Source organism: Octopus bimaculoides, chromosome 4, assembly GCF_046866305.1.
Source record: "Octopus bimaculoides isolate indiv1 chromosome 4, ASM4686630v1, whole genome shotgun sequence".
In the NCBI taxonomy this organism is placed as follows: domain Eukaryota; kingdom Metazoa; phylum Mollusca; class Cephalopoda; order Octopoda; family Octopodidae; genus Octopus; species Octopus bimaculoides.
In genome coordinates this window covers 58,729,070-58,746,826 of record NC_142931.1, presented here as the reverse complement: position 1 = coordinate 58,746,826, position 17,757 = coordinate 58,729,070, and the positions used below count along the sequence as shown (strand labels likewise).

Genomic DNA, 17,757 nt, shown 5'->3' with positions numbered 1-17,757 from the left:
CCATGGTCAACTTCCTGGTGAAAGGAAGAGTATCTGGCAACAGAAAAACTGCCTCAGCAAATTCCATCCCACCCATGCAAGCATGGAAAATGGATATTAAAACAATGATAATCATGTCATCAAAAGCTGAAATTATGCTACAACTTCTATTTATGAAGCACAAAGTTGATTTTAGAAATCAAGATACTATTATTTAAGCAATTTTATAACAAGGGTTTCAGAAAGATACAATGGTGCTCCAGCATGACTGCAACTGCAAAGCTGAAACAAATAAAAGAAAAAACTTTCACATAAAATTCTTGACACAAAACAAAGTGTCCTTACCTTTAGCATGAGGATCTATCTTATAAACATGATCAAACTCTGGATAGACTGTATTCTGCAGCTGCCATTTCGCAAACAAGATTATCCTTTCTATCACATCTTCCAAATACACTTGTTTTGGCATATCTGGGGCAGTAATAATATACAGAGCTGCTAAAGAAGCATCCATACTTCGCATTATTCTCTCCATTGTAATTTCTCTCCACAGAATTTGTTCTTCATCTTCTTCTTCCTTTAAATATAATAAAGTATGCATTTTAAAACACTTACATATACTTTATATATTATATTATACAAGAATACATATTACTGAAAGATTATAGGAATTTTTTAAATTGTTTCTATATAAAAAGAGGTGTGGTAAGAAGCTTGTTTCCCAACAACATGGTTCCGGTTCAACCCCACTATGTAGCACCTTGGGCAAGTGTCTTCTATTATAGCCTTGGGCCAACCAAAGCCCTGTGAGTGGATTTGGAAGATGGAAACTGAAAGGAGCCCATCATGTGTGTGTGTGCCTGTGTGTCTATGTTTATACCCCACCACTGTTGGACAACCAGTGTTGGTGTGTTTATGTACTTGTAACATAGTGGTTCAGTAAAAGAGCCAGTGATAGAATAAGTACCAGGATTTTAAAAAATAAGTACTGGGGTTGATACATTCTACTAAGAATTCTTCAAAGATGGTGCCCCAGCATGGCCATGGTCTAATGACTGAAACACGTTAAAAAGAAAAAGAAAAAATCAAAAAGTAAGAAAGTCTATGAATGCAGGTGAAGAAAATTACGCATCAAGTTTAATGAAGAGTCAAGCAGCAAAGAAGCCTCTACAAAATCACTCAACTGGTTTTAATTAACAGCCAACTATTTCTCAAATAATTCCCTACTTTCTTAAAGATCAATAAATATACTCATCATCATCGTTTAACATCCGCTTTCCATGCTAGCATGGGTTGGACGATTTGACTGAGGACTGGTGAAACCAGATGGCTACACCAGGCTCCAATCTGATTTGGCAGAGTTTCTACAGCTGGATGCCCTTCCTAACGCCAACCACTCCGAGAGTGTAGTGGATGCTTTTACGTGCCACCGGCACGAAGGCCAGTCAGGCGGTACTGGCAACAGCCATGCTCAAAATGGTGTAAAGTAATCTTGAGTATGCCAAGGAGGCAAAAAATGGAGAAGGTGAGAGTATTCAGAGATTGAATACCAGTCAAATGATGCAAATTTGTCACACACAATTATTTTGCCTCAAGATGCATAAATGATATCAAAAAGCAATAGAAGCAATGGCTCAGCATGAAACAAACTCGAAAATCTCTAAAAAGTTATTTTCTAAAAACATAAATCAAAAATAAAATCAAAACACATCATTTAGAAATACTCCATAGAAATACAACACAGATATAAACTCTCTACTTATAGGTACAAGGCCTGAACTTTTGTTCGAAGCCTAGTCAATTACATCAACCACAGGACTCAACTGAGAGGTTCAAAGGCAAAGTTGATCTCAGCAGTATATAAACTCAGAATGTGAAGCCAGAAAAAATGCTGCTAAGCATTTCGTCCAGTGCAGTAGCAATTCTGCCATTTCTCCACCTTAAATACAGACATAATAATGGCTTCAAATTTTGGCACAAGGCCAGCAGGTTTGGGGGAGGGGCTAAGTCAATCAAATCAACCTCAGTGTTCCACTGGTACTTATTCTATTGACCCCGAAAGGATGAAAGGCAAAGTCAACATCAGCGGAATTTGAACTCAGAATGTAAAGACAGACGAAATGCCACTAAGCTTTTCGTCCAGTGTGCTAACAATTCTGCCAGCTTGCCACCTTAAATACAGATACAATAATGACAACAAAAATAAAATCAGGAAGTACCAATATTATCTCCCTTTCCATCATCACATCTGCACAAAATACATTAAAAAAACCCATTTCATACACTAAAGTAAACTTTGTAAACCTGACAAAACGTTTTTAAACGTTATATTACAACATCAACAGCTTAACAAATATCTTCATAAAAGATTCTACCATCACACATGACATTCTAAAGACAAATTAATTTCAAGGTAACTGATCAAGCAGTTTAGATGTGCTACACATATAGGAATAAATGACTGGGCAATAGTAAAAAAAATAATTGAAGGTCATGTAATATCAAATGCATCACTTTAAATAAATGAACTTTTATACTGATAAATATTAAATAATTCAAGAGAAAAGAATAGGTGATGGTACAGTACCAAAGGTGAGGCAAGCAGAAAATTTACATAACTATCAGAATCAATGCATCTTTGAAAACTATACCTGGTTTATATTTGGAGTTAATTTGATGCCATCTCGAACATTCCATTGTAAAATAGCCAATAATCTCACAAGTTTATCATCAGGGATCTACAAGAAAAAGGAAAAGAAAAAATATAAGTTAACACATTTTTACTCTATTATTTTAATTTCAATAATTTTTTAATTAAAAAGCAAAGTAGACAATTTTTTTTACAGGAAACCAGTATCAATCAAGCCAAAGCTATTGATATATTGCTCTAATATAAGAAGTGATTTTGAAAGTCATGAAAAGAAATATTTATTTGTATTCTGCCTAAATATGTCAATAAAAAGTAGGTAGTCTGAGATATGCAAAAGTTCATCTATTTTTTTCGTTTGTGGTTTGGTCAGAAATAAGAGAGTTCCTCTTGAATTGGTGCAGGAAAATATAGTCAGAGAGGGATTTCTAGAGAATTAATATTTTGTACTCTTTTCTACTCTAGGCACAAGGCCTGAAATTGGGGGGGGGGGGGGGGGGGAGTGCAACTGGTACTTAATTTATCAACCTCAAAAGGATGAAAGGCAAAGTTGACCTCGGCGGAATTCGAATTCAGAACATAAAGACAGATGAAATACCACTAAGCATTTCACCTGCTGTGCTAACATTTCTGCCAGCTTGCTTCCTTAATTAACTAACAACTATGCCGTACAGTACAAAACTTAATATTTTGTACTGTATGGCACAGTAGTTAGTGTAAAAGTCCAGTGGGGGTTGATACAATATGGAGGATGAAAAAGGAAAGACATAAGTGAGTCAAGCTAAATGAAGGTGGTATGTGACAAACTAACCAAATGGAGCAGAGAATGCTATAGTAGTGATAAAGCGGTCTATCTGTGAACCACAAGATGGAATGTGTTGGTGAGAAACTTTATAGTAGCTGAGTAGTAGGTGCTATTTTCTTCATCTGAAGAAAATGAGTCGTGAAACAATCTTTCTTATGTTGAGGGTGTGCATTCTCCAGGTGATGGTAGTGACTTTCAAGGTTCTAGCTGTTTAATGTCAGTTTTTTGGGGGCTTTTTTTTATATTTTGGAGGAGGAGGGTTATAACATTGTTTTTTTGCTATGTGTGTGTAGTAATTACCTTTGTGCTATTGAAGGAAGACTGCCATAACTACATTGAATCGACATTCGGTTGCACATGGATGATGCACGAGTGTGGAAGTTTAGGAAGGAATAAAGTTTGATATCATCTGCATAGGAGTGGGTGTTGTTGGAGGTTACAAGTAGGTTGTTGATGTATAAAAAGGGATAGTGAGAGGGACAAAAACCAAGTCTCGGGCACATCAGAGCTAATTCAATGTGGTCAGAGAGAGCTCTATTTGTACATGCCATATCTGTGCAACCTGACAGGAAGCTACAGATACAATAGATGAGAGATAGATGGAACTCTTACACAAAAAGTTTTGATTGGAGATTCATGTGCCAGTTAAATAATTTGCAGACGTTAAGTTCAACATCCCTTTCTTCACTAAGTTTCTCAAGAATAGAGGCCTACTGGTAAATGACATCAAGGAATAAGTATCCAATAGATCTGGTTTTACAAAAGCTGTACTGATGGCCATTAAGGAGCAAGCCGGATTCCAGGTATTGAAGAAGGTTGCTGTTACTGGTTGTCTCTGTCACTTTTGAAATGTTGAAGACCAACAAGATGATAAATGGGTAGGAAGTGTTACCCTTCTTGGGAATGGAACAAACTGTAGTGAGTTTCCAAAAATCAGGATATATCCCTATAGAAGACTGAAGAGTTTGACAAGAATAAGAACTCTAGGGTGCATTTTTAAGAGCAACAGGAGGGACATTGTCAGGGTCAGTGGCTTTGGTATGAAATGACCCAAGGTGTCTTGGTACTTGGTATGTATGGTATATGGTGGGGAGCCTTGTAGAGTAACATAGGATAATTTTGGACAAGAGTTATTTAGAGTGCACAGAGCAAGGAACAGATAGAGAGGCTTCTTTCTGTAAATGTACTATTTACAGAACCATCATGATTTAGTCTAGTTTTTATTTTATCTGACTAAGGGAAGAATTCCTATTTTCCAGCTGAATGGAAGGTTACCAAAAGATTCAAATCAAATCAAAACATTCACTTTTGAAGCATTAATTCTTTTATTACACTTTGTCCAGCTGGATGTTGTCTAACATTCCTACATCATGATCTAATGTACTTTTGTTAAAGAGACATTTTCTATCTATTGATAGAAATGTTTAAGCAATCGTTGAACAAAGACAACATAGAATAAAGAAACTCTTTGGTCTTACTGGGGACAAGGCATCCACTCAAATGACAGTGCCATAAAATGCACTTATTACACTCAATAAAGTGGTTAGTAATAAATAGGAAGACATCCCATCATAGAAGCTATACCAAAAATAGAACATACAAGCAAAACATGACTCTAGATCTATCTAGAAGGGCAGTAACTCTGAATAAGAACTGACATGGAACATGACAGCTTGTCTAACTCATATCAGCTGGGGAAATGGAAGATATAGTGATGGTTTTGGTGATGGTGATGAGGTAGGCATACTAACAGGCTTTAGAAATCAGGAATAAACCTATAAATGGATGCTGTAAAATAAAAATAGCCTTGTATGCTCATAATTACCTGATTGAATACACCCATAGACTTCAACTTTGCTGCTTCACTACAAATCTCAGACATAACTTGCCTAGAAATTAATGACTCCGGTGGACATTCAACGTCATCGTCATCTAATAAAAGAAATGAAGAAATTTATAAAATAGAAGATGCTGCCTAACTTAATAGTAATAGAAGGATTACATTTTTAGATATAGCTTTGCTAGATTAACTTTTAAATGAAATAAAAAGTTACATACTTATTTCAAGGTATTACGAAACAAAAATATTTTTTCACTGAACTTAGATCAATTATTACATTTTAAGCTTAGGTCATATTATATATCATTTACATAAATGCTAACAGATGAACTGCAGTAGCTTTCAGATGTGGTGGAAGAGATTGGTTCTCTGGAGGAGGACATTGTAGCAGTGAAGGCTATCTCTACAAGTGACATAAAGGCAGTGTTGGCAAAGTGGCAGTATGTTTCTGAATTTGTAGAAAAAAATCATCCTGAAAAAGTATCTGCAGGTCGTGCAGCTGCTTTATTTAATGACACTGCTCTGGTGCATTTTCATAACATCTTGAAAGGCAGAAAAAAGCAGACTTCTCTTGATATGTTTCTAATGAAACAACTTGTAAGTGTGAAAAGTGAAGAAAGTGAAGAAAAAGCCTAAATTAAGCAAAATGAGAGAGAGAAAAAAACGCCAGAAATTGTTCTTCCTCTCAAGTCTTAATGGAAGGAGATTCTCCTTCCAAACAATAATCCTCCTCCTCCTTGCTCCATTGTCTTCCTTGTGCACAAATTGCCCCATCTTTAAGGTAACTAAATTAATAAAACCAGTTTATATATTTCTTTTGCATTCTTTTTTATTGTTTTTATAATGGTCATTTTCCTTGTAACTGCACCTTTTCTGTTTTAAAACTCATGAAAAATGATTTTAGGGTGGTTTAGGGGTGCTGGAACGGATTAATTACATTTGAATTAATTTCAATGGGGAAAACTGGTTTGTAAAATGAGTAAATCATAAAACAAACTCGGTCATGGAATGAAATAAACTCATACTGCAAGGGATCACTAGTATATAAAAGATAAAGAAGAGTATATTACACCAATAGTAGTGGGAATGCCAGTAAAATTACTTACCTGGATCCAAAGATCCAAAATCTATATCTTCAGCAGAATCAAACACATATTCAATTGATGTTACAAATTTTTTAAAAGTTGGACTTTCAAGAAGTTCATCTATTGACAGAGCTCTTTGATGAAGCCTTTTATTTCTCTTTCTTCTCTTCTTTTGAGCTGAAATGAAAGATTACAAAATAAATAATTTGTTAACTATATATAATAACCAGTGAATTCACAACTATAAATTTCAATTTATGTCTGAAAAGTTGACTCTAATGACTGCTCTAACAAACTATTGGAATAATCTATTTTTCTTCTTGCTTACAGACAGGTGGTCCTCCAACACTGGTGGGAGGGATGGAGATATCTTCAAACTAGACATCAGTTCAGTTTTGACTCCTATAAAGGTGCCAGATGATGATGTTAAACTGGGTGAGAGATTGAGTCTGCCATCCAAGTAAGGTTAGAATTCAGAATGCAAACAGCCAGAACAATTATTGCATGGCATCTGGTTAAACATTCTTATGCCTCTACTAATCCACTACACTGGCTTCGTACATTTTCATCAACCATGAAAGGACGAAAGGCAAAGTTGACCTTGGCAACAGAGTACAGATAGTTGGTACAAGAGTTATTCCATTAGATTCTCGAACATCTCTGCTAATTTGCCAATAAATAATTTGTTAAATTATTTATTCTAGAAAAAGAAAATAGCCTTTCATCATCAGGAAAAAGATTCTATTAGAAATCTTTTACTCTTTTAAAACTTCTTAATAGACTATTTCTTGCCTATTTCTGACTATTTCTTGCCACTAATTTTTAGCTGTTTAAAAACAAGAACATTTATACACACACAGGATTAGAGTAGTTTTATTTCTTTTGAGAATTTTTGTCTAATCTTTTAAACTTTAGGAATTCTATTACAAAATAATGAATGCTAGTTTATTCTTTTCCCTCTTCTAATTAAAAATACTGCTCATATATTTCAATAATAAAGAATTTCAAGGAATTTTTTTTAAATGGTTAATTAATCCATTATTAATCTGGTATTTTAAAAGTTAATTAAATGTTAGCCAAATGACTGAAACAAGTAAAAGAGTAAAAGAATAAAAGAGGTAAAACGTTAAGGGAATGTTTATATTTAAATATAAATACTTTAAAATTGATAATTTCATATCCAAAATCTAAAATCCCAAAAGGATAGGTACTAAGTAGGGATTTTAACACTTCCTTGCATCTGAAGGGCATATAGATACATATTTAGCCAGTGTATTCCTCAATCACACAATATTCTTTTACTTGTTTCAGTCATTTGATTGCAGCCATGCTGGAGCACTGCCTTTTGTCAAATAAATCGACCCCAAGACTTATTCTTTGTAAGCCTAGTACTTATTTTGTCGGTCACTTTTGCCGAACCGCTAAGTTACAGGGATGTAAACACACCAACATCAGTTGTCAAGCTATGGTGGGGGGACAAACACAGACACACAAACATATACATATACAACAGGCTTCTTTCAGTTTCCATCTACCAAATCTACTCACAAGGCTTTGGTCGGCCCAAGGCTACAGTAGAAGACACTTGCCCAAGGCGCCATGCAGTGTGACTGCAGCCATGCCTGCACCTATGTTAAGATTTCTCCCATTAAATAACAACAATCATCAGATGAAACAGAATTGGTGAGGGGTACTTTTTTTCTAACAAAAATACTATATTGCTAACTAAAAATAAAGCTATTATGCTTTTGTTTCAGCTATTCAGAAAAGAATATCTATTAAGTAAAGAAAATGGATACTCATTGTTAAATGACATACAAATGACTGCTTCAATAGTTATTCAATGTACAATGAGTTCAGTTAAGTGATCAATGATTGTTAAAATAAATAAAAATGGTTTTTACTTCTTTATGACCTATGTAACAATTAATATCTGTGTTTAATACAAATCAAATTTTGACCAGTTTATCTTGGGTTACTAGCTCTATCTAAGTATTTAAACATATAAACTATATTATAAAAGTGCAAACTGCACACACACACACACACACACACACACACACACACACACACACACACACACAATATTGTTTGTATTCTTTTATTTGTTTCAGTCATTTAGACTGTGGCCATGCTGGAGCATCGCCTTTAGTCGAAGAAATCGCCCCCAGGACGTATTCTTTGTAAACCTAGTACTTATTCTATTGGTATCTTTTGCCAAACCGTTAAGTTACATAGACATAAACACACCAGCATCAGTTGTCAAGTGATGGTAGAGGGGGATAAACACAGTACACAAACATATACACACACACATATATATATATATATATATATATATATATATATATATATATATATATATATACATATACGACAGGCTTCTTTCAGTTTCCATCTCCCAAAAAGAGTACTGAATTGACATAACTTGAAATCAATGAAGAAATGAATGTAAATAAAGACAAACAGCAAAACCAATTATAATATTAAATAAATGAAAGTACAGTACCAGCATACTACTGGTATGGTAATTTATTGACCCTGGAGGATTGAAAGGCAAAGTTAACTTCAGTGGGAGTTGAATCCAAAAAGTAAAGAGCTGGAAAAGCAACATATTTCTTCTAACACTCTAATTGTTCTGCTAACTTGCCCTGAACATAGAAGTTTGCAATAATTAAACAATGAAAGGCATTCTAGCACTAACTGTTAAATATATATATATATATATATATATATATATATATATATATATATATATATATATATATATATATATATATATATATATATATATATGAGGAATTATGTACATTATTTACATTTGATGGATATTTGTCCTCATCTTGTTTGTTGTTAGCATGTTTTGGCTCCAGCCTTCATCAGGTGTCTTGGGGAAATTTTTGAACCTGGGTTCTCATTCCTAAGGTTTTTTTTTTATGTTGTTATCATCATCATCATCATCATCATCATCGTTTAATGTCCGCTTTCCATGCTAGCATGGGTTGGACGATTTGACTGAGGACTGGTGAAACCGGATGGCAACACCAGGCTCCAATCTGATTTGGCAGAGTTTCTATAGCTGGATGCCCTTCCTAACGCCAACCACTCAGAGAGTGTAGTGGGTGCTTTTACGTGTCACCCGCACGAAAGCCAGTCAGGCGGTACTGGCAACGGCCACACTCAAAATGGTGTATTTTATGTGCCACCCGCACAACATTATTATTATTATTATCATTATTATTATTATTATTATTATTATTATCATTATTATTATCATTATCGAGGTCACTGCCTGGAATTGAGCTCGGAATCTTGGGGTTAGTAGGTCGCGCTCTTAACCACTACGCCATATGCCCGTGGCCCATGAGCATATGTCATAGTGGTTAAGGGTGCAGAATACGAACCTCAAGATTCCGAGTTCAATTCCAGGCAGTGACCTTCAGGTTCAAAAATTTCCCCAAGACACCTGATGAAGGCTGGAGGGTACGTCAGCCGAAACGCTGTGTTAACAACAAACAAAATGAGGACAAATATCCGTCAAATGTAAATAATGTAAATAATGTGAGTATATATATATATATATATATATATATATAGTTCAAAAATTTGACAGAAACATAACAAAAGGAAAATTTGACAAAAACACAACAAACAGAAAATTCGTAGCTAATTCTTCATTACTCAATGTCCAAAAGATCCTTACAATTTCACGCTGCTGGTGTCACCAAAAGTGAACATTATCAATGAAATTTTTGTACCTATTGTTGTATTTCAGGATGGTCATTTTACTTGTTATTTTTTTATCTTCACTTGTTTATTACTCCATTCTGTTCTTCTAAGATGTGTATCCTGATGTGCACATGTGTTTGTGTTCTTGTGTGTGTCTATGCTTGTGTGTGTGTCATAGTTTTTAGCAGCAGTGTGGCCTTCCCCTCTGCCCCAACCTCTCACCCCATTGTGCTGCTGTTGTCCTAAGACCCAAGAAGAAAAAAAAGAAAGATAGTTCATGTATTCCTCTGTGTATGTGTGTTCACCCACAGTGTTACCATCGTGGTAATGCACTTATTATTTTTTACTCGTATATATATCAGAGCATTATTTTAACTGTAACTGTATGGAAGTCCATCATTTGTGAGTGTATGTTAGAAAGGAGAATGAATGCATGCATGCACACACATACATACACACAAAAGTTTTTACCTTCCAAATTCACTCACAGAGCATATACATAGGAGGGAGTGTAATGCCATTTTTTAGCAAAAGGTAGTAATACATCAGTGAATATTTTTCCAATCAGACAAATTAACTCTTTTGGAAGCAGTTTAGGATGCATTTGTAATAGGTGGCAGCAGTACTATCTCAGATATGTGAGTAGTATTCTGTGAAACTTACTAGAGTTAGTATGAAATCAGCAACTGATCACAGCTAAACTATATTCTAACTCCAAAGAGGAAGCCCATTCTTCAGAATTCAATTTAAGCTAGTTTTTATGTAAGTTGGATTATCAGAAAATACTGTTTAAAAGTGTGATTTTTTATGTAACTTTGAAAGTTTTAATCATATGTTCATATTCTCCATAACTAAAACAGAGTAGAATACAAGGTTGTTTCCTTGATATGAGTAACAATCATGTCTTTTTATAGTTGAAAGAGACTAGATTATCATGTCCTCATTAGAGGACATTTTTATATTTGCTATTCATGGAAACAAAGCATGTTTGGCATGGGGAGTCTAATTTATAAGTGGAAGATGTTGTACATGGAGAGTTAAGAAATGAAGACTCTCTCAGCTGAATAGGATCAAATATTGTCAGTTGATAGTAAAAAGGTCCTAGGGTATAGAAAAAATACATAAAATATCAAGGGAGAGGTAATCAGAACTTAGGGCAAACATAGTGTAGGTTAGAGAAATTCCCATCAGTACAAAATATACTCCATATAAAATCTGGCATATTAACAGCAGCATCACACTTTAGGAAATACTGATAAACAACTAAAGAATAATTAAATACTTACAATACAGATCATCATTGTCATCGCTGTCAGCAGAATAACTTCTTTTACAGCCTGAATTACAAGAGTATAATAACATAAAACCAAATATTCGAAACATTTAAAGATCCATAAAAAGTGAAACAAGGATTCAGAAGACCAGAATTACATATATTTTTTCCATTCTTGATTTAAAGAACACTGAAGACTGTGAATTCATAGATTATAGTGTAAGTATTATCAAATATTATGAAATACACATGTAAAACAGGAAAATTCTATGTAAAATGTCTTTACATTGCATTGTTAGTTTTAAACAGAAAGCCATTATTTTTGTAATAGTTATACGTTTTCATTTGTAAAAACACAAATATAGAGATCAATTTAAGATTATTTTTTTTAAGTATTTACAAACCATTTCAATTTTCCAGTTATATTTACCATTGACAATTATTCACAATTTAACAATATAAAAAAGTCAACAAATATATACATATAAACATAGATTTGTCCCCTTGATGGGTCTAGCCAGACAGCCTTATATTAGCAGTCTAGTTTCATTCCACCAAAGTCAGTCCAATAAAATTCATGGCTTTTATAAAAGTACTTTTTTTTTTCATTTAAATTGTTTTTCTTAACTGCATATGATCAGATAGATCATTCTTCAAAATAATAGATGGCAGTGGATAGGAAACAGCAAAACTTTACAAGGTAAGCTGACACATTTACAACATATAAAGCAACCATTTATTCAGCAGACATTCTAGATGTAGACAATTAACTAGATTCCATTAAAGTGGAAATATTTCAAAAGAAAGAAGTTTTGATACTTAATTCACAAATATATGCTCAATGGAATAGGTTTTGAAAAATATAAAAATCAAAATCAGTTTAAATACCTTACAGAATTGTTCCAAGCCAATTTTACTTATCAGTTTACAATAAAATAATACCAAATAGCTGTAAGAAATCCCATTTAAGAGAAACGGGATATCACTGACTATGAAAATGAGGAACCACGGAAATAGCAATTAGAATTTCACACTAACATTGAAAATAATAACAATTCAAATAACAAAATCCTCTCTGTGCGTGTGTGTGTGTGTGTGTGTGTGTGTGTATGTGTGTGTGTGTGTGTGTGTGCGGTATGTGTGTGCATCTATATATATATATATATATATATATATATATATACACATATATATATATTGTTTCTTTTTTCTTAAAAATTAAACGCCATTGATATGTTTTCTTGTAGCCTTATGTGCTAAGTAAATAAATATCCATATTAAACAATAAAAATAAACCACAAAATGGAATGGTTATAGCTTGGATAAAAATCTAACTAACTTGAGATACTGAGGAATGACCAGAAAAATATTATTGAAAAGAAAACTAGAGTAAAAGTAATAAAAATGAGAAATACATAAGATTAAATGTTATCAATAATAAAGAACTATCATAAAAAATATTAGTACATTAATAAATGGGGGGAGCACTAAAAAAATATTTAAGGAGTAACAGTTGTACTGTTTATAAAGTTGAATTTAACATTAGCATCTTATGAAGCTAAATTTATAAGTTCTAAAATTGCAGAAGAATTCGTTGCTGGGCAGTTTGGTTTAATGGTAAAACACTTGACATGTAATCACAGAGATGTGAGTTCAAGTCTCATGGCTGGCCGGCAATGTATTTTTCTGCATTATATGGATAAATTATCCTGATCATGCTATTTATAGCATTATCACGCGTTTGAGAAATAAATTTATTTCTGTATCTTACAATACATCTTAGCGCTTCTAAAAAAGAACAAACTTTGTTTGTTTACTTTCATTGTAAAGTTGAATTATTTTTAATGTTCTTTCTACGAGCTAGAACTGTAGTTAGAGAAAATCTAATAAATCTTAGTGAGAAATAGATCACTATATGAACGAAAGTAATTTTATACTGATAATATCATTTTATAAATAATTTCTTAACTTCATTTCATTGTACATTCTTAACAGTATTCTACTGGAGCAAATATAAATACCATTTTACATTTTAACTATAACATCTAAATTTACTCAAAAGGTATTAAAATTGTATATCTTAAAATCTACTCAATTTACTCAAAATGTATTAAAATTATATATTTTAAAATCTAAGATGAAAAGGAAAACCAATTCCTCCTAACCCTAATTTTTTTATCTTACAATATCAATTTTTAAAATTAAATGTCCAATGTAAAATGGATTTATATTCATATTACCAAAATAAAAATAAAAAGTACTATTTCTTAAGACTACTTGATTTGCTAATGTTTTTAGTAAACTGAATTTAAGGTAATGTAAAGAAATGTGTTCATCTAAAACAGCTCAAACTCAAAAGTAAGCCACTTGCAGAGTTAGAAATATATGGCTAGATTACAATGTTTAAACTTTAAAAAAAAAAGAAGTCAACATTCCAGTGATATATGAAATAAAACTTTATAAAACTTGAATTTTACTCCCAATTTTCGTTAAAATAACTATAATTATTTCTGTTACATCATTTGGATTTATGATCTTCTTCCATCCAGCATGCCTGTTTTTACTGAGGAATATGTAAGGAACTACTACATCAGTTTTATCTGATTAATTACGAAAAGAGAAATATTAATAAAATACCTGTAGTTTTTCTGTTTTAGTAGTTTTATTTAATACAATAGATTCAAAATCAATAAAATGTTATGTTAATTATAAGTTAAATGCTCACAAATATATATTAGCCTAAATACTCCATACCTCAATTTTATCTAAACAAGATATAAAAAAAAACAAATCATTTTTAGAGTCGAAATTTTGATGCCAGCATGGAAAAACATATGATGATGACAAAGTTTTTAAAAGAAAGATGGTGTGATACTTAGGTTTAACATAATCTATACTTAATAGTTTTTAACCAAGTATACAAGATGGAGTCAAAAACCCTAAAAAAATCATTCACCCAAATTTGTTCTAAATTTTATCAGGTCTATTCTCCCAATTACCATTAGCTGCTTATCTACTGATCGTTTTATTTAATATGCATTATTTTGAGGTTATTTTAAATTCAAGAATTTAAGAAAAAAAAAAGCTGAGAAAATAGCTGCAACTGGCAAAGATCTCTAGTGTTTTTTTCATATACAACATAGTGTCCCATGCAAGACCACACATTGCAATCATAATCTACTTTGGCATTAAAATCTCCAAATAGAATGATTTTGTTACCAGTTCAATTAGAAAAATGTTATTTCTGAAACTCTCATAGAAAAGAGATAAAAATTCTTCTGTTGAATGAAGAGGTGGTGTATAAACAGAAAAGAATATTCCATGACACAATATAATGGTAAGCAGAGTTTAATAACAGCTACCCACATATTTCACCTAACAGTTAGATTCTTCCTGATTACAAAGCCAATACTGTCCTCTCAGTTTTCATCTACAGGCTTACTAACTCAAAAGCAATAGCTACATCCCTTTCCCTTGATAATCCTGTCTCTGCAATGGCAGCGATTAATCTTAAATCAGTTAAACTCTACAGCAACAAGAGCAGTATAATGCATCATCTAGCAGGATTATTGTCAAAACCCAACATAGATAACAATGTTTTTTAGTCTTATAATGTGCTGCAATGTTAAATCATACTAGTTATAAGGCAGCATAATGTACAGCAGTGTTACAAAGTGCATGTACACTATAAAGATTATAGTATTAGATGTTTGCACAACACAAATACCATTCTATAAGTATCAGTTATCATGCATGATCTTGTGTCAAGAAAAGATCACAATGACTACTGGAAACACCAAATGGAGGTTTTATATTAAAGTTTCCTTCTCCTGATCTAACCCAATCAAGGCTACACACATACGCATTATACACACAGATATAGATAGATACATATGTACATCGTCATCACTTTTATGTTCACTTTCCATGGTGGCATATTGGACAAGTTGTCCTTGATTAAATCAGTTTTTATTTGCAGTTTCTGCCTTCTTAGACAAGTTAGACCACATCTTGCTCATATGTTCCAGCTTGGCATGGCTTTTCTTTGCTTAAGTAAGTATGTGCATGTGCACACACACAATCAACAATAATCCTTTAATTATTTTCATACAGAATAGTTTTAATTTACTCCTTCTATATACAATTCTATATTATACAATTCCTCAAATGGTGGGAGTTTTTCATTTTTTATTAATTTATTAATTTATTTATTTATTATTATTTTCCACTTATCTTACTCACTACCAAGGGGTGAAATGCAAGGTGAATGCCTGTGGAGTTTGGATGAAATAGGATTTGAATTATAGAGGAATTAAATTAAATACTGCAAGTCATTTAGTCTAGTGCTATTCCAGTCAATCTTTTGCATTTAATAGTAGTAGATTATTAACAGGCATTTTGCCTATCACCTGCTTGTGGACAAGAAGTGTTTAAAATAAGGTAAATAGTTTGGATTTATCTTCATTGTGGCACACTAAAAATCTGAGTATGAAGATTGCTTAAAAATAATAGTTAAAATTAAAAGACTAAGCTATTTATAAATTGAAAAATATATTGTGAGAGTATATTTCAAAATTACTTAAAAATCAAAATATACATATGTATGTATATATATATATCAATACTGGCTTTCAAAATTTAATCTATTCCCATAGATTATACTAAAAATATATTGGAACCAAAAAAAAAAGTATTTTGTATTTTAAATACCTACCCTTTAACTGTCTCCTCATAATATCACAGTCGGCCTTAACTGTATGGAAGGAAATAATAAAAAAAAAATAAAAAGGGTAAAATAAAATAGAATGAAAAGCCAGTAATTTTTTTAATATTTACATGTTTTATAGGAGGGTTTCTTAATATTGAAATATAATAAAAAATATAAAAAAGAATAACCAAAGATTGGGAAACAGTTCCTTTCTGGGTAACTTCTAACAACTCAAATTTCATTTAGTAATGTTCCAGTTGAGAGGCACTATTAACATAGACTATAAGCAACCACTTTGTCATTTTAAATGCCAAACTCACTAAAATATGCACTCATACAAACACATTGCTTTGGGACTTCAAAAGCAGTAAACAGAATCTGAAACAAGATCTATTATTTCAGAATGTTATGTTCATATGCAAATACTTCATGGTATATTTCCATTATTTTTAAAAACCGCAGCACACTTCAGAGAATGAAAAGGTGGAATGAAAGTAGAATACAGATTTCTCTTTGGAGGGGTTTAATGATTTCCCGACAGACAGTGAAGAGACAACAGACATATATAACATATATAACTTACTTCTTCCCCCAGTGGCAATTGATTGCAATGTCTATAAAGAGAAAAAAAATAATATTTATGCATGTATTCTCAGAACAAAGTGGGACAGATAACAGAACAATAAATTTGATGAGATACAGTTGGAAAGAAACATATATCTTAATAATTAGATCAGCATAGACTGGATGGCCTTATAACTTCTAACATTTGTATATATACTATAGGAGCAAGTATCTATTTTTAAGTCACATCTACATACATTCCTGGCTTTTTTCACTCAACTGAATTGATTAAATGAAATTTCTTTCAAAGTAAGCCTTTAAATAACTTTAAACAAATATCTTATAGGATATGAGTCCAAAACTTTAATTCTCAGCTACACCAACTCATGAATTTCATCTCACATTTCTTAATCACTTTATATTTTAGAAGTTGTTGCTGAGAGAATAGCAATTCTACTGATTTCAAAATGTCTTTTGGAAGGTACAATAATCTGGTTTTGTATTTCTTACTCCTATCTCAGAAACACTCTTGTACAGTACTCATACAACTTGGCAGTGATGTATACCTACTCGACAGATATTTACAACTAAGCTGGCTGAGCCAGTAAATTACCTTGATCATAAACACATGTAGTGCCAGCATGGAGATATTTTAAAATTTATTTTTTATATTGCATTTTTATATCGATATAATCCTGTAACCAGCCTGTTATTAGCAACATGATTCTTACCAGACAATGACTGGTTCACTATTTTTATGACAGTAGAAGTGACAAGAGATAGTTGTCCAGCTTGGGTGAAGCAAATATTAAAATTACATTCATAGCTACTAGTTTATCACTTTTTTGTGATGTTTACATTTTTCACTATAAAATATTTACATATGTGTTAGGCTCCTAAAGTTTCTGTTTACTAAATTCCATTCACAAGACATGTCTGTGCCTGATACAAGCACAAAAGCTTCAATCTAACAAACTATTAAACTCAGTCAAACTGAAACTCTTATAAGAATATTTACTTACTCTCTCACTTCATTAGATACACATTAATGACACAAATTAATTAAGAAACACAAATTAATTTATGAAAAATACATTTAAAACATGAGTGAATGAAACAATCCCCAT

General features: G+C 32.3%; 1 protein-coding gene across 1 annotated transcript in view; it reads right to left on the bottom strand.

Annotated features, from left to right (window-relative positions):
- LOC106877350 (nipped-B-like protein) overlaps positions 1-17,757 on the bottom strand; it is a 195,910-nt gene that overhangs the window by 48,257 nt on the left and 129,896 nt on the right. Inside the window, exons 10-16 of the mRNA XM_089350068.1 lie at positions 16,650-16,680; positions 16,073-16,111; positions 11,372-11,422; positions 6,378-6,533; positions 5,257-5,363; positions 2,631-2,717; positions 325-556 (exon numbers count right to left, since the gene is read on the bottom strand). Coding sequence (XP_089206194.1) covers positions 325-556; positions 2,631-2,717; positions 5,257-5,363; positions 6,378-6,533; positions 11,372-11,422; positions 16,073-16,111; positions 16,650-16,680 — 703 coding nt within the window. The remainder of the gene's footprint in view (positions 1-324; positions 557-2,630; positions 2,718-5,256; positions 5,364-6,377; positions 6,534-11,371; positions 11,423-16,072; positions 16,112-16,649; positions 16,681-17,757) is intronic.